The sequence below is a fragment of the Copadichromis virginalis genome, linkage group LG1 (assembly GCF_057382275.1).
Source record: "Copadichromis virginalis isolate Kocher_CV1m ecotype Utaka linkage group LG1, C_Virginalis_male_GT1.1, whole genome shotgun sequence".
Taxonomy (NCBI): domain Eukaryota; kingdom Metazoa; phylum Chordata; class Actinopteri; order Cichliformes; family Cichlidae; genus Copadichromis; species Copadichromis virginalis.
In genome coordinates this window covers 6,364,518-6,380,506 of record NC_140618.1, presented here as the reverse complement: position 1 = coordinate 6,380,506, position 15,989 = coordinate 6,364,518, and the positions used below count along the sequence as shown (strand labels likewise).

General features: G+C 39.4%; 1 protein-coding gene across 3 annotated transcripts in view; it reads left to right on the top strand.

Moving 5' to 3' along the window:
* phkb (phosphorylase kinase, beta) overlaps positions 1-15,989 on the top strand; it is a 100,034-nt gene that overhangs the window by 67,987 nt on the left and 16,058 nt on the right. For all 3 annotated transcript variants that reach the window (XM_085436554.1, XM_085436480.1, XM_085436635.1), the window contains 2 exons: positions 7,680-7,735; positions 10,350-10,443. In XM_085436554.1, the coding sequence (XP_085292680.1) occupies positions 7,680-7,735; positions 10,350-10,443 (150 nt within the window). The remainder of the gene's footprint in view (positions 1-7,679; positions 7,736-10,349; positions 10,444-15,989) is intronic.

Sequence of the window (15,989 nt, the reverse complement as noted above, 5' to 3'; positions counted from 1 at the left end):
AAGGGAAGAATAGGAGTGGAAGTTCAGCACACAACATTAATCAGAAATAGTGATGCTTTGTGACAACCCGATTTGCAGCTGTGCAAGTAAATCTGCTACTGCTTCAAGTTATTTCCAGTGTTTGAAAGTAGCTGAGTTTTGATTGTGTTACTGACAGGAGTGTGTTGACAGAAACCTCTGAGATTTGTGAAAAGCTGTTTGTTTGTAGCCGATTCACTTCTGGCTTGTGAGACAACCTGAGTGACAGCAAGACTGAGAGAGTGAGAGGAATGAAAACCAGTAGTGAGAATGTCAGAATCCACAGAGGTGGCAGAAAAAACAAGGAACAGAAAGAAGCAGCGACAAAAAAAGTTACAATAATGAAGGAGAGAAGAAATGGTAAATGGTTATTGGTCTGTATTTGTATAGCGCTTTGCTTGGTCCTAAGGACCCCAAAGCGCTTTACACTATACACAATCATCCACCCATCCACACACACATTCACACACTGATGATGGCAGCTACATTGTAGCTGCCCTGGGGCGCACTGACAGAGGCGAGGCTGCCGGACACTGGCGCCACCGGGCCCTCTGACCACCACCAGTAGGCAACTGGTGAAGTGTCTTGCCCAAGGACACAACTACCGAGACTGTCAGAGCCGGGGCTCGAACCGGCAACCTTCCGATTACAAGGCGAACTGCCAACTCTTGAGCCACAACAGTGAATCAGAAGGAAGGAAGAGTTGGAAAAGAAAGAATGGGGAATTGGAAGGCAAACAGCAGAAATGGAGGAGCTATATGAGGAAGATGGAATGGTAAATGGTAAATGGCCTGTATTTGTATAGCGCTTTTCTAGTCCCTAAGGACCCCAAAGCGCTTTACACAACCTGTCATCCACCCATTCACACACACATTCACACACTGGTGATGGCAAGCTACAATGTAGCCACAGCCACCCTGGGGCGCACTGACAGAGGCGAGGCTGCCGGACACTGGCGCCACCGGGCCCTCTGACCACCACCAGTAGGCAACGGGTGAAGTGTCTTGCCCAAGGACAGAACGACCGAGACTGTCCAAGCCGGGGCTCGAACCGGCAACCTTCCGATTACAAGGCGAACTCCCAACTCTTGTGCCACGATCACCCACGAGCCACGAATAAATGGAAGGAAGAAAAGAAAGGTCAAGGAGCCTTCCTTGACCTTTCTTTTCTTCTTTACTATCTTATTCCAAAGGAATAAGATACGGAACACTGGAAGGATGGGAAAAACAGAGCTCCAAAGAAAGGAAAAACAGATGGAGAGCAAAACATCGAGATTGAATTATGGAAGGTAAAAATCAGTGGAAATAGGAAAAAAAAAAAAACTAAAGAGAGGAAGAAAGATTTGAATGGAGGACGCAAAAAAAGGCAAATGGATGTAAAGACAGAAGGAAGGAAGAACAGAAGCAGAAGAAAAATACGGAAATTCAGAAAAAAAAGACTAGAAGTAAGGAAAAGTAGAATGATACAAAAAAATGAAATAAAGTAGAAATATATAAGCAGGATGAAATAAAAGACTGAAAAGTACCAAAGAAAAAATGAAAAGATGGGAAAGAAGTAAAAAAAAGAAGTAAAAAGTGAAAGATCTGAGATGCACTTTTCATCTTGTGTCACAACTCAGTGCTTTTAATTTTGGGGGAAAAGTCAAATGAAGCGGAGCTGAAATTCATTTCTATTCTGCGGGGACTCACAGCAGCGCTCTCTGGCAAATGGCTTTTCACTTTGTCAAATTTAGCGAGGCCGTATCTCTGAGGGGCAGCACGCAGCATCCAGGCCTGCTGCAGACTACTGCCAGTCCACCCGGCAGCTGAAGATATACTATAGCACTTAACAGCATGTTCCATTTCAGCACTTCTTTATTTTCCTTTTACCACTTCCTTGTCTGCGTGCATTGTGGTTTCATGCTGTCTTTAGCAGCCAGGTTGTGCATTTTTCTGGAATCCACCTCAGTATCGTAATCTGTAACTTTTCATCTGTATTTTATAATCACAAGTATCCAACAGCAGTGTAGGCTGTAGCCACTTTCAAGCAGCTTATGTAGAGTATTTCTGAAAATCCTTCCCATGCAGTATATGTATCTCTCCTCAGTCTTTCTAGGATTCTGTGTCTACTCTTTTGTGGAGTTATTTATTCTAATTTGTTTGGTTTGTGTGACAGATGTGTGCCATCTCTATTTACTAATGCGCCTCTTTCATTAGTGATTGTGTGTTTATCAGTCCACACACAGGTAAACAAAACTGTGTGTTCTTTCTGTCACAGCGAAGTGCCTGAGGTTGTTCTATTCATTCTATACACACATTTGAAATAGACAGTATTATTAGACAGAAACAAAACAAACAAGCTCCCTGACTGTGTCCCTCCTCTCCGGGAGTTTTTTAAGCACTTTTATATTCCAGTTCCCTGTTTGTTTTACCTTTTTTCCCCAATAGTATGCTTCCTCTGTAGAAGCAGTCCAATTTTTCTGAAGCGCGAGCATCTGCAGTTCAAATAGGTCGAGAAATTAGACTATGAATGCATTACTTCTTGTTTATCTCATTTTGGAAACCATTATTTGAAACACTACTTACTTGAGGTTTTTTGGGGTTGAAGGGAAATACACCCCGAAAACCTAAATACTAGGTTCATTTAGCTAGTGTAGCAAAAGTGTGCACTACACAGTAATTCTTGTGAGTTTAGTGATTTTTTTGATTGACTGTTTATTAAGCCTCAATAAATGCAACTCGATTAAGCCCAACCAAATTGAGCTGAGTTCTCCAAATGGGAACATTCGTTTCTATATTTAGAAGTGGTCGGCCAGTGTTTGTAATTACTGTCCAACTAGAATGCTGTAAAGTTTCTTTGGTAACAACAGACATCACTGATGGTCTAAATTGCCTTTTTTTAAGCACTCTGGATCCACCTCTAAGGCATCTCGAGTTAATATTGAGGACTTCACTGCATTGTTTTAGCTTTCATCTACTTAATTCATGAATAAAATAATCACATTTCCATATCAATTCAGTTGAGGAACTTGGAGGCACTCCAGCGGTATTCAAATGATTTAATTAATCATTGCTATCCAGATGCCTCCGCTGATGATATATTCTTGGTTTCCATTTCTATTTGCTCCTAAATCTTAGTCCATGACTTCTCCAGTGGTAACTCAGAGTTTTCTGCCACTGCCCACTTGCCCTCTTGTAAACAGTATTTAAGTATTCTGTGATCTGGCCTGCTGAGCTGGATTTCCCTCTGGCACAACATGTTTGACATCGTGTTGTTATGCATTTATAAGAATACAGCAATATTATAAGAGTGCTTAAATTTGGCATGGGAAACGTATACTGCTGTGAACTAGAGGGCATGTGCAGATCCTGCTGCTCTCTGCTGCTCTCTTTGTAAATAAGTTTTCATAAAGTCACAGCAGTTTATAACTTTAAAATATCTTAGTGTTTAAGAATTAATACAAGTCTACCTTTACACTGCTCTTGCATTCTTAGCAATTTGTTTATGCATCCAGTTGATAAAATGATATTAACTATTTACTTGGGGCACTGTTTGAATTTGCCTCATCAAAGTGCATTTGAACTTAACTCTCCTATTTAGATTTATTTGCCACTAGCGCGCAGCTCTTAAGCTGCTACTAGACTCAACAGCTAACATCAGCTAATAATTTTGTTGTGTGCTAATTTAAATTAATTACCCTGCCACAATAAGGACCTACCTGCATCTTAGAACCATTATGTTGAAAGTAATGATAGTGGATCAAAACGTTTTGTCATCTTAATTTAAAGATTGGGAGCAATGGCAAACATCTAGCCTGGCCCTTCCTGAAGGTAATAAATTTCACCTTCTGTAACATTAGCTCTACAACTCCTCAACATTAACAACAAGGTACCCAAGCCAGTTTCTACTAAGCTTCTACTACTACGGATCTGCTGAGGTGTAAACCAACAATACCACATAAAGTAAAAAAGAACTCATAAGCAACTTGCAGGGCTTTCTACTGGGCAGTCTCCCACAAACCCTTAGCTCCATATTAAGATACTATCCATGGGAATCACAAACAAATTTGCTGAATCGCAACATCCACTGAAAATATGCTTGATTTTCCACTAAGAATAATGACAGAGCACTTAAGTGCTTAAGTTGTTTGCCCTTGCCAAACCCTACTTGAGTCAAACAAAGCAGCTGATTTTACCTTTTTTTTTTTTTTTTTTTTTTTTTTTTTTATCGGCAAGAGATCCCTAGGCAAATTGTGGGCGCAACAACGTGTTTCTACTAACCAGTACAATCAGCACCAAAGACTGCAACCAGCACCAAAAACCTTACCACAGCTTAGAGCAACCATGAACAAAGTGAAGAGATTTTATTGGGCAGTCTGCTTCATAATCTGGAGTAGTGAGGTGCTGGAGCCTATACTAGTTAGTTTCCAATATTTTTGCTTTAAAATGAAAATATTTGTTGTAGTCATTGGTCTTTATTTTATTATAGCATATAGGCCACACTGAGTTTTTGGAAGTATAAATTTGAAGTTTCTGAGTTATCCAAACATCTCTCACTGGAGGACATGGTAGGGCAAATTGTCTTATGCATGGTAATTCTATTTTCTGGTTGCTTTGTCGGAGTAAATTTACCTCAGTTTGATTGATTATATGCAATCCTTAAGCTGTTAACAGCTGAATCCTTAATGCTGGCACAACGGAGGAGTGTCCGCTTGGATACAGTGCACTGTACTATACTCATGCTGAGTAGTTCCAGCAGTTATTTTATGTTGAAGCAATGCAGCTCACGTTTCATGTCCCCTTTCCGATTTCCAGTAGAGTTACCTGGGAGAAGCTAAGTGAACTTGTGGTATTTGTGGGTATGTAATATGTGGGTTTAATTGTGTAATTGGAGGCACTGTGGTACAAGAAAGGGTTCTTTTTTCCAATCAAGCAAAATTATATTCAAATGCGTGTCTAAAAACAATGTGAGGCTGGATTAAGGCAGCCTACCTGTTTTCATCAAATCTGCCTCAGTAAACACATTCTGAAATATCGTCTCTGAACTTCTTATTGTACTGAGTAGTTAAAGTTTGAGAATTTATTTGCTCATAGGTTTAAATGCAGCCCATTCTTTTTCTTCCGTCTTCTTTTTCCATTTATTTATCTAAAATCAAATTCCCTGAAGTATCGTAAAGGACTTTGGACTCTTAGATCTGCGCTGGTCTAACCACTGGGTATACCCACGGCCCAGTATGGTTTGTTAACTACCTTCTAGAGCCCCTGTGGAGAAACCACACGTCTTTTTTTCCCCCCCCACACTCGCCTCAGCCTTGAAAGCATTCCGGTCACACTACATTGATGTTTTCAGGGTTCCTCTGAAAGGTTGTTTAAAGAAACATTTGAAGACTCATCTCATTTTCCTCGCTGCAGTTGCATAGTCGTGTGTCGACTATGAAAGAAAGCGAGCGGGAGTACATATCTGCTGCGTCTCCATTATACATTTCAACATCGTCTCCTTTGCCAAATTAGTCCTTTGTCAGCTCAGAGAGCAGCGCTAATGAGAGAGTTGCATTGCAGCATTTTAGAACTCATTGCTCCCCTATTAATCTGGAGAGATTTGTGTTCAGGCGTATTTTTTTTTTTTTCTACTCAGCCGCCCCCATCTCTCCCTCTGCTCTCTGATTGACGATAACGAGATGGTTGGCTAAAACCAGCTCTTATCGACAAAACAAAATGGCTCCCAGCCGTGTGTGTGTGTGTGTGTGTGTGTGTGTGTGTGTGTGTGTGAGAGAGAGAATGCCTACTTGTGTGTTGGTTTCCCTGGCTCTGCATTCTCTCCCTGACGATGATTCTGAGCATCAACACATACTGGCACGGTGCTCATGCTGCCATGTTCTGCTGCATGTGTGTATTAGTGTGTAACCGTTTTAGTGCGAGTATCATCACAATGAGAACGAGATGAAAGGCCGGTTCGTCTGTGAGTCACAAGATGCTGCCTGCTTCCTAAATGGCCCCGAATAGTCGATGTACAATAAAGATGATCAGCTCCACTTACAATTGGTTTGTGCACATCGAAATTACAATCGTGAAAATGAATTCTGCAAATAAAGAATGAAAAGATGAAAGACACTGAAGGATACACAGAGAGAGAAGCCTATATACAGATGAAGATGCATACAGTCAACTATTGGATAAAATAAAGCAATGGAGAAAAACTGATTTGCAAACATATGAATACATAGAAACCCGTCATGTGTTAAAGTACTGGAAAAGACATGTAAAGGTGAACTTTGATATGAAAGAATACTGTCACGAAGACCTGTAAATGCATAATAAATTTAAATAAAATTACTGGCAAATGCAAAGCAAAGTCACAAAAGCCTTTCAAAAGTCTCTTCTTGTGCTGTGGAAGATAATGAGTACAGATTTAAACTGTCAACATTTTTTGTGCCTTTATGCCTTTTTTGTAGTATATAAGTTCTCCACAAAAGACAATTTGTACGTCTCTTCAGTCACTTTTTTTCTTTTATTATTGTTGTTGATGTCAACATGACTGACACGTTTCTGTGTTCTGGTCAGGTTGGCAGTGTGTATCTTCATGCTGTCTATGAAAAGGATTAATATAATGGAGATGAAGAATACTACGATGCTGTTAACTTTGCTGATGAACTGATTTGTATTAGTGGTTTAGGATATGTTTTGTTTTTCTTTTATGTATATTCCCCCAAAACCCTCAGTTTGATATTTAACATAAAAATGTTTCCTAAAACAAACTTTGGATTATAGTTTTTGACAGATGTTAGTATGTATGATTCTGGTGCTGTGGATTCAGCTGTGGATTAATTCACATCTGCGTACATTAGTGAGTCTTACAGCAGGCAGTGGCACGTGGGATGGGACAAAACTTGATGGTGTTTGTGCAGTGAGAAAATCGAATGCCTCTGTTCCACTACTGTGTCCATTTAATGTAATTTCATTTCACCATATGGGTACTTAAGCAGAGAAAACATTAGTGTAATAACATTACATTTCTCTAATCTTTACTCCCTTTCCCCCCCCATCTATGTCGCTCTCAACCTTCCTAATTACATTGCACTTTCCTCTCAGACAGGTACCCCTGTATCAGTTGTTTTCTTTTTCAGTTGAATTGTTTGAGATTAGAAGTAGCAATAACACAGGTTATTGTTTTTCTTCTATGCAACTGAGGTAAATTTCGATTATAGCCACTTTCCACTCAGTTTTCCAGTTTTCTTCTTTGTTGATTGATGTTAAATTGCAAGGCTCACCAATGCCAGAAAGTAAATTTTAAAAAATATCTTAAACAGTAAAGAACAAATTTCTACTATATCATGGAAAAAAAACACAATAAAGTCCATGTTAACAGTGATTCTAAAACGTGATAAGAATCTTGATCCAGTTATTTACTGTCTGTGTAAATATTTGCCGACAATTTCCATTGTGTCACGACAGTCTTTAGTCAATTCTGAAGACCAGTTGTTGTAGTTCTAAAAGCTAAATACATATATATCTTTAAAAAAATGTGAGCGACAAACTGGATGGTCCCTGTTCTCCCTGAATTCGTATTTCATAGTTGGATTTGTCAGACAGGACATTTTTTTCACGTTTGTGTCTGGTTATTCATTAGCAACCTGTAGGCAAAAGTAGTCTTCACGTAAATCTCTCTGTTTTTCTCTTTCACAGGGCCCCATAGAGAATGACATTGTGATTCACGTGGCCCTGATAGCTGAGAGCCAGAGGTAATTTTTGTGTGTGAGTGTGTCTGTGTGTGTATATATATGTGTGTGTGTGTGTGTCTCTCTCTTAATGTGTTGCAGACCATAAAGGGAGGTTATTTTCCGCTGCTCACTCCTAGTCAACTCTGTCAGTGCCGTAATTGTGGTGAGCTCATAAAGCTGGAGCTCAGGCTGACCTTTGCCTCATCTGTCATTCTTCTCATTGTCTGTGTGTGTGTCTGTGTGAGTACACATGTGCCTGTGTAAGCACACTTAAATACATGTGTGGCATGTGGGTATGTGTGTTAAACAGGGTCAAGTGACTCTGTGAAGCTTGTTAACCTGTAGCTCCAATTACTGCTGCTTGCAAGTCCCCATCAGGTCTCCTGCATCATCTTCAACATGTCTCCTGTATATACTGTGTCTCAGTAAAGCTCATTAGTAACATTTCGATACATGAATAATTTGCGTCTAGTTTTATATTTACAACAGTCATTCTACATTTGTTCTAATTTAAAGAGAATGAATCTAGAGACATAATATTTATTACCATTCATTAGATTTCACTTGACTCAGCCACAGCTTTAACACCTATAAATTCACAAGGCTGTAGATTTTAAAACATCAATCTGTTGGGAAAGTTTTGCAGGTCAACAGATTTTCAACATGATTTTATAGCTGCAGAGCCGTAAAACATATTCAGCTTTTAAATTGTGTGTGTGTGTGTGTGTGTGTGTGTGTGTGTGTAAGATGCGCTTGGAGTCTGGCAACAGATTTCAATTCAATTTTATCTATATAGCGCCAAATCACAACAGCAGTCGCCTCAAGGCGCTTAATATTGTACAGTAGATTGTACAATAATAGATACAGAGAAAAACCCAACAATCAAATGACCCCCTATGAGCAAACACTTTGGCGACAGTGGGAAGGAAAAACTCCCTTTTAAAAGGAAGAAACCTCCGGCAGAACCAGGCTCAGGGAGGGGCGGGGCCATCTGCTGCGAGTGGTTGGGGTGAGAAGGAAGACAGGATAAAAGACATGCTGTGGAAGAGAGACAGAGATTAATAACAGATATGATTCAATGCAGAGAGGTCTGTTAATACATAGTGAGAAAGGTGACTGGCAAGGAAAAACTCAATGCATCATGGGAATCCCCACAGAAGAGGGGCCTGAAAACTGAAGGCTCTGCCTCCCATTCTACTTTTAAATACTCTAGGAACAAGTGCTCTAATAGGGTGATATGGTACTACAAGGTCATTAAGATAAGATGGGGCCTGATTATTTAGGACCTTGTATGTGAGGAGCAGGATTTTGAATTCAATTCTGGATTTAACAGGAAGCCAATGAAGAGAAGCCAAAACAGGAGAAATCTGCTCTCTCTTTCTAGTCCCTGTCAGGACTCTTGCTGCAGCATTTTGGATTTAAGGAAGGTTTTTTTTTTTTTTAAATGAATAATTTTACTGTCAACAAAATCATTTGTAAGCGGAATTGATTTGAAAAAGCAGCCATTTACTTGGCCAGAATTTGCTAGCCAGTATCAGACAGACCGATGCTAAAAGAAGTCTCTAAGAACCTCAAATTGGAATTGGAAATGGAATATGCAGGCTACTCTTGCAGCTGTTGGAAGTACACGTGTCAACAATCAGAAGAGAGATTGCATAAATTTGACCTGCATGTGGGTGTGCCAGGAAAAAGGGCTTCACAGTCCAAAAAAGAAAATTAGAGCAAAACAGCAGTTTTGCTGTAGACCAGACCTTTTAGAATAATTTACTTTGGCCTGAATGAAGCATAGTGAACAGTAGACACATTTGGCAGCGATTAAACACAGCTTTCTGGAGAAAACCATCATACCAGCTGTGAAGGATGGCGATGGAAATTTTTTGGTTTGAAGGAGGCAGTACATCCATGAAAAACCCCGAACCCTATGTAACAAAACCTTTGCTTGAAAAAGTGGTCAGCAATGCCAACAAGCTTGTGTCGGAGGCTGGTGAACAAACGCTTATGTAGAACAAGTCACCAAGTTACTTCTGCTAAAGGAGGTAATGCAGGCTTCTGAGACCAAGGATGTAGTTACTTGTTACTCATTTTGAGAACAAAAGACATGCAGACACGATCCCATTAATGATTAATAAATCATTCAACAGTTACCCGTGACCACACAAATTGAAGCAGGCCCATTATAGTCAGCATATCTCAGCAGCTTAGAGAGCAAGGAATATAAATGACGATGCTAGTTATGACCGTCCAACCGTTTTTTAAAAAAACTTACAGTGGTGAATTTCAGTTGAATGGCACTGTGCTAGATGGCCTCCAACAGTTTAAGTGAAGTGAGGACAGGATTAGATTACAGCATCTCTCCATCTATTCTTAAAATAAGAAAAATGATAATAATAAGGTGAATCATGGGTATAGTTTTTTTTCTTCTTTTGAAGGAGAAACGAGTTCCATTTTTTTGTTTAGTCATAGTCTTTTAACCATATATTTGAATAGATATCCTGCTGTCCAGTTAGATTTCCAGCTTTTTGTGTCTCTCAGCATATCAGGGTTTTTCATATGTATTTTTCAACAAAAGGTCTGTGGGAGCTGATGGAGATGGCATGAAAATAATATTGTATGTTTTTTCTCTATGTGGTTGTAGACTGCAAGTGTTTTTGAATACCTATGGTATTCAGACCCAGACACCCCAGCAAGTGGAGCCCATCCAGATCTGGCCCCAAAAGGAACTGGTCAAGGTAAAGCTTGTTGGTCACATGTTGGTTAGAAGCGTTTTAAAATCATACACCTCTTTGACCTGTGTTTATGTTCTCCTCTTGTGTAGTTCAGAATGTTTGAGGTGTTCTCATTCCTATTAGATGTCCACTGGAAAAATGACAACAGTCAGAAAAGAGGTTTTAACAACTAATCAAGTAACAAACTGAAAACAACATACCGGTACTTGAAAATACACTTTTTCAGTGAGGCTTCCTGTTGGTTTTTTGTCTAGTTGTGTAGTGATGATGTCAGGTAAACTATTACAACTAAACTATTAGAAACCAAAAAAAGGTTCCTTAACACAAACTTGGATGTGGTATTTAATATCATGTGGTATTAGTGGTAATTCAGCACTCACATGGGGCATATGTCAGTCCAGAAGTGGGCTCTTCATAACGTGATTTGTTTTTCCCTCCTTCATTATGAGGCAGTTGGTTGAAGACAAACGAACTACTGCCCACAGAAGTAACTAATTAACTATAATCCACAATGAGTCTACAATTCTACAGTCTAGCCATGTACATTTGCAATTCTTTATGATTAGACAGTTGCTGTTTGAGTGATGGATTTTACCAACGTTAAACTTGAAATGTAACTGATTGCAGATCCTTTGGAGGTTAGCGGTTAGCACAGTTAGCGCCAGTGACTTGTCCTTGAGTTACGGGCTTTTCCTTATCTTCAAATAAGAAAGCCCAGCCCTGTTTGCTTTGAATGATTGGAAGAAAATGTGAGGGAGGAAAACTGTGATAGACTATTGAAGCCACCCCACCACCAACACAACTACACAGATCAATCTTGCAGTGAGCCAGATTACATTTCAGCAGTCATCTATCAATACCCCAATACGTCTTGGCTCAGTCAGTCCATCTGCTTGTCAGTCCAGGAATTCCTGCTCTTAAGATTTTCCTCTCGATTGTCCCATCAGTCACAGCGGGGCTGCAGAGTAGTTGAAGTGACTTATTAGTTGAGCAGTCATTGTTCACATTGATTGATCAGCATAATGGTGTAGCTTTCACTGTGGCAAACTAGAGATGCATTGAGCAGAGCTGTCTCCAAATTTGGTTTCAGAACAGTATGTTAGATGGGTCAAAAATTTTGAATTGGTTTCACTATAAGCTGTTTCAATCTCGCATTTAAATATTTAAAGATAAACACAACCCTTAAAAAGCCTTTTCATCAGCATTATGAGACTAGGTCGAGTGATGAACGATAAAACCCCCAATAATAATAGGTCAGTTAGTGGTTCAGCTACATTTTTTTAATTATAAGCCACTAGAACTATTCCTTTCTTCGGTTTACCTCAGTGTAATTCTTATCTGATCTAAGGTACATTCTCAATGCAAAGTGATATTTTATAGAATAAAATGATAATGAATCTTTCTGTGTAAAAGGATTGTTTTAAAAAAAAAAAAGGTAACTTTGATTTCAGCAGTAATCCTGCTCTTATGAATCAAACAAGCATGTTGTGAAAATGAAAGTCCAAATCCTGTGTGATGTAAAAACTCCCTGATGTCATCTTCAGTATAAATCAGCTTTTACTACAAAAGGGGTTGAGGTTCAATGGCTTTTAATTAAATCTGAATTCACCAGTGAATCTGCTCAGCAAATCTAAATCCCTTCAAACCTTAACTTTCATAACTTTAAGCAACAAAAGTCATAAAACTCTTGCTATTTAAAGAGCAAAATTAATATACTGATTGTGAGATGGTCTAGCTTATGCTCAGTGTCTAGATTTTTTATTTATTTATATATTTTTAAACACAGAAGAAAAGCAAGTAGCAGATTGTTATTCAGAACAAGGAACTGAGCCCTTTACATGGAAATATTCCTGTAAGATAAAGATGAGATGGAAGGAAAGTGAAGCCGTTGTCACTTGCTTGAGTAGCAAGTTTAGCACAAGCTGCTATTTTCATTCCGTCCACTCTGCTCCTTTCATCTTTTGCAGATTACACTATTTGTACTGTCATATTTATGACACCAAGCACTTACCTCCCTAGCAACTTGTGCTTCAGTCCCATAATATCCATCACTCAAATCCTTGTCTCTCCACTGGATACTGTTCCTCATCTGCATGTCTGTTGTTTGAAGTCTACCAACTCTGTGTTGTCTGTCTTTCCTCTGTCATATCCATCACTCAGTCACTCCCTAGTTGCTGGTGCTCATCTGTCATGTCGGTTACTTGGCGTTTATCCTCCACGCCACATTCTGTAAACAGCCATTTTCTCCTATCATGTCATCTCTTTGAGCTCTGTAGTCATGGGCCTTTTTGCTTTCTGTCCCTCCATCACAATATTCGTCACATTTGAATCCGTAACCCGAGTCTCCACCCTAGGCCCATATCCTGCCCCGCCCCCCATTATGTCCGTTACACCAAACAACTCTCCCCTCCAGGTCTATCATCTGCCTTTGAACTGTCATACCTGTTACTTTTTCCTTCTCTCCCTTCTGCCTCATTCTGCTGCACCGCTCAGCCTCTCAGATGGATATGCAATTGTGAGTCAGAGCGGGCACTGTGCTGAATATTAAATCTGAAGCCCAGACAGACATTTCTTCCTCGACAGAATCTGTTTATCTCCGAGTCATCACCATCTCTGGTGCTGCGGGCTGCATTTGCTCACCTCACCTCGTTTCTTGCAGCCATTTGATTGTGTTGACAACAGCTGCCTGTCGATGGGAGAGTGGCAATTACATTTGAAATGTGTTATTCCCACCCATGCACCCTTAAGCTGATCCTCTTTCATGTCACTGCTTTCTCCAAAAATAGCCTTCCTTTTAGCCGTTTCATATCTGATTGTCATCGCCGATTTCACTAAGGATGGCAATTTGTTTGATGAGACTACTCTTGAATTTTTTCCAGCTTGTGAAGCCTTCCAAATAAGATCCCAATGAGGCTCTTAAAGGTCATTAAAAATACATTTTGTTGTTTTGGGGGTGGGGATGACACTTTGCGTCAAACACATGTCTCGATAGAGACCTAAAAACTAAACTGCAGTGTGCTCATGCTTGTTCAGTTTTAAAGCCTATAGAAAGCAACCTTCTTCCCACAGTTACTCCTCCTTTTACAGCATGTACGGAAATGCAGTGGAGGAAAAAAAGGCATTGAATCATAAGCTGCTGTATGCATTCCCCAGTAGCTTTGACCTGTTGTCTTTATGAAGGCTCTGTAATCTATGATCTAGAAGACCAAAACTCTCCGGCGAGTGAGTAAAATACTATTAAACAGTCATAATGGACAAAAATATAAAATCGAGAATCAGCTTGTGATAGCTTATCCATTTCTCTTTGTAAATCTACACTGAAAAAGTGTTGGTCAATGTAAAGAGGGTTTTTTTGTTTTCTTTATTGTAATTGTAATCAATTTTGTGTCATTACTTCGACCATAACTCAGTGAAAAATAATATTTCCAAGGGACTTTTGGGCAAGATGTGGAAACTACCCATGTCATCGCGGACATTATTTCGAGCTGTTCTGCAACCTGTAAGCTTAATTTAAGTCTCTCTGGTTGTCAGCAACTACAGCAAAACTAAATCTTTTGTGAGCATTGACTTCAGCAATTAAATGTACACTGTGCAGGGCACCAAACCAGCAATAGTAAAATATGCAGAAAAACTCCTGTCTGAGCACCTGTTGAAATGAGGAGTATATCTATGCCGAAGAAAAAGTTTTGTAAGCAAATAATTGCTCATCCTCACACTTACCCACAGAAGAAATGCGAAATACAGCTTTTTGTTACATTTTCCACATGTCAGTCTTGCTGTTTGCGCTTCGGTCAGTGGAAATGCGAGAGAATGAAAGGATGCTTTGATAGGCTGCCTGCGTGTTGTTGTTCGTCATTGGTATTCTGCACACAGGAAGAACTGGGTGCAGAGGTTCCTCCACCCTCCTTTGGGTTTTCTCCTCCAGGTCTTATCTTTGCCTGTTATGGCAATAGTTTGCAAAGTCAGTCAATCTTTAATTAACATTTTTCTACTTTTTAAATAAGCATATATGTATGAAACTTTACTTTTTCCCTCTTTTTAACATAATGTTGTATCATTTAGTATTAAATGCCAGCGTTTCAGAGCAGTGAGGAACCACATAGGAGTGGCAGAGCACCACCTTTTGGAGGATGTTGTGTATTGCAATTAGGATGTGTTGTAATGCGGCAGGGAAAGCTTGATAGGCAGATTTCCTGCTCTGATATTTGAGTCTTTGTGTACTGATGCTGCATGATGATAGAACTCAGAACGTGTTTAAATTTCACGCTCATATGTTGTTCATACTGGTTTCATACTGAGCCACGTACAAAAGAGAAATGTAATACTGCAAACACAGATTTCTCTCTCTCCCTCACACATAAATGATAAGTTGTGGTGACTGTGTCACACCACTGGGCTTCGATCCAGCAGCGGCAAGAAATCAATGTCCACCTTCTTTTTCTTTGCATCTTTGCATCAGTGGATTTTGTCAGCAGGCAACTCAGTGGTAAGAAGCTTTTATCTAAAACACCAAAGAAATGCTTGGGAAGCTGAAAGGCTGGGGCTCCTGTATTCTCTCTCCTGTCGTGTGTAAATGCATTTCAGAGATGGCTGAGGGGGAGGCCGTGACCTTTTTCCTCAGTTCTGTTTTGACAAACTGTAGAGCCTTTTGGATATAATAATAAGTTATTACCTGCAAACTTACTCATCCATCTTGGTTTTACTTGCTAGTTGTTTATAGATCTGGGTTTTCCAGTTCCATAATTAGTGCAAAATGCGTAATAATGCCTATGTGTATATTATATCTTCAGACTTGACTTACAAGTCTTAATCAGTTCACCAATTAAATGTGATATTTGACCTCTGCCTGTCTTCATCAGCCAAACCATGTTGGAATTGAGAATTAATATCAAGCTCTCTTCCGGCCTCTGTGCACCAGACATACTCGCACTGCTGATGTTAACATTTTTCATCTCATAAATTTGTTCTGTACTAAAGAACTGACTCAGGATTTTCACCTTGCGACTGAAGGACCAGACTGAGGCTTGAAACTTGACTTGTGACTTGATTAAAGTCAGCACAGTACTTCTTCTGTAGAGCTGGAAGAGATGGAATTACAGTGTGAAGAGATTACACATTGACCAGACAGAAAACACCTACTCTCAAAAAAAAGGACCCCTTTCATTCTCCAATCTATATCAATCTTGGATGTGAACATAGAACTGGATCATTTTATTGAGTGGAGCTGTGATGATTTACCCAAAGGGGGAAAAACATCTATCCAAGAAGAAGTTTTGAATGTCTTTTAAAAGAATAATTTTAAATATTTTCACTTTAGTTTAATTTGTAAAGAAACAAGGTCATATTTTGTAGTTCAGTGCAAAGAAAAAAAGCTGATAGATGTTTCAATTCAATCAGTGATATGTTATGGTATTTCATGAGGTGGAGAATAGTCAAAATCTAAGCAGTGAAGATACTAATTTTTCCTGTTTTATGTGTTAGTCTTCAATAATGCTTAATCCTACATATCCCATAGCATAAACAAAGTGTCCATCCCATTCAAGTATTCG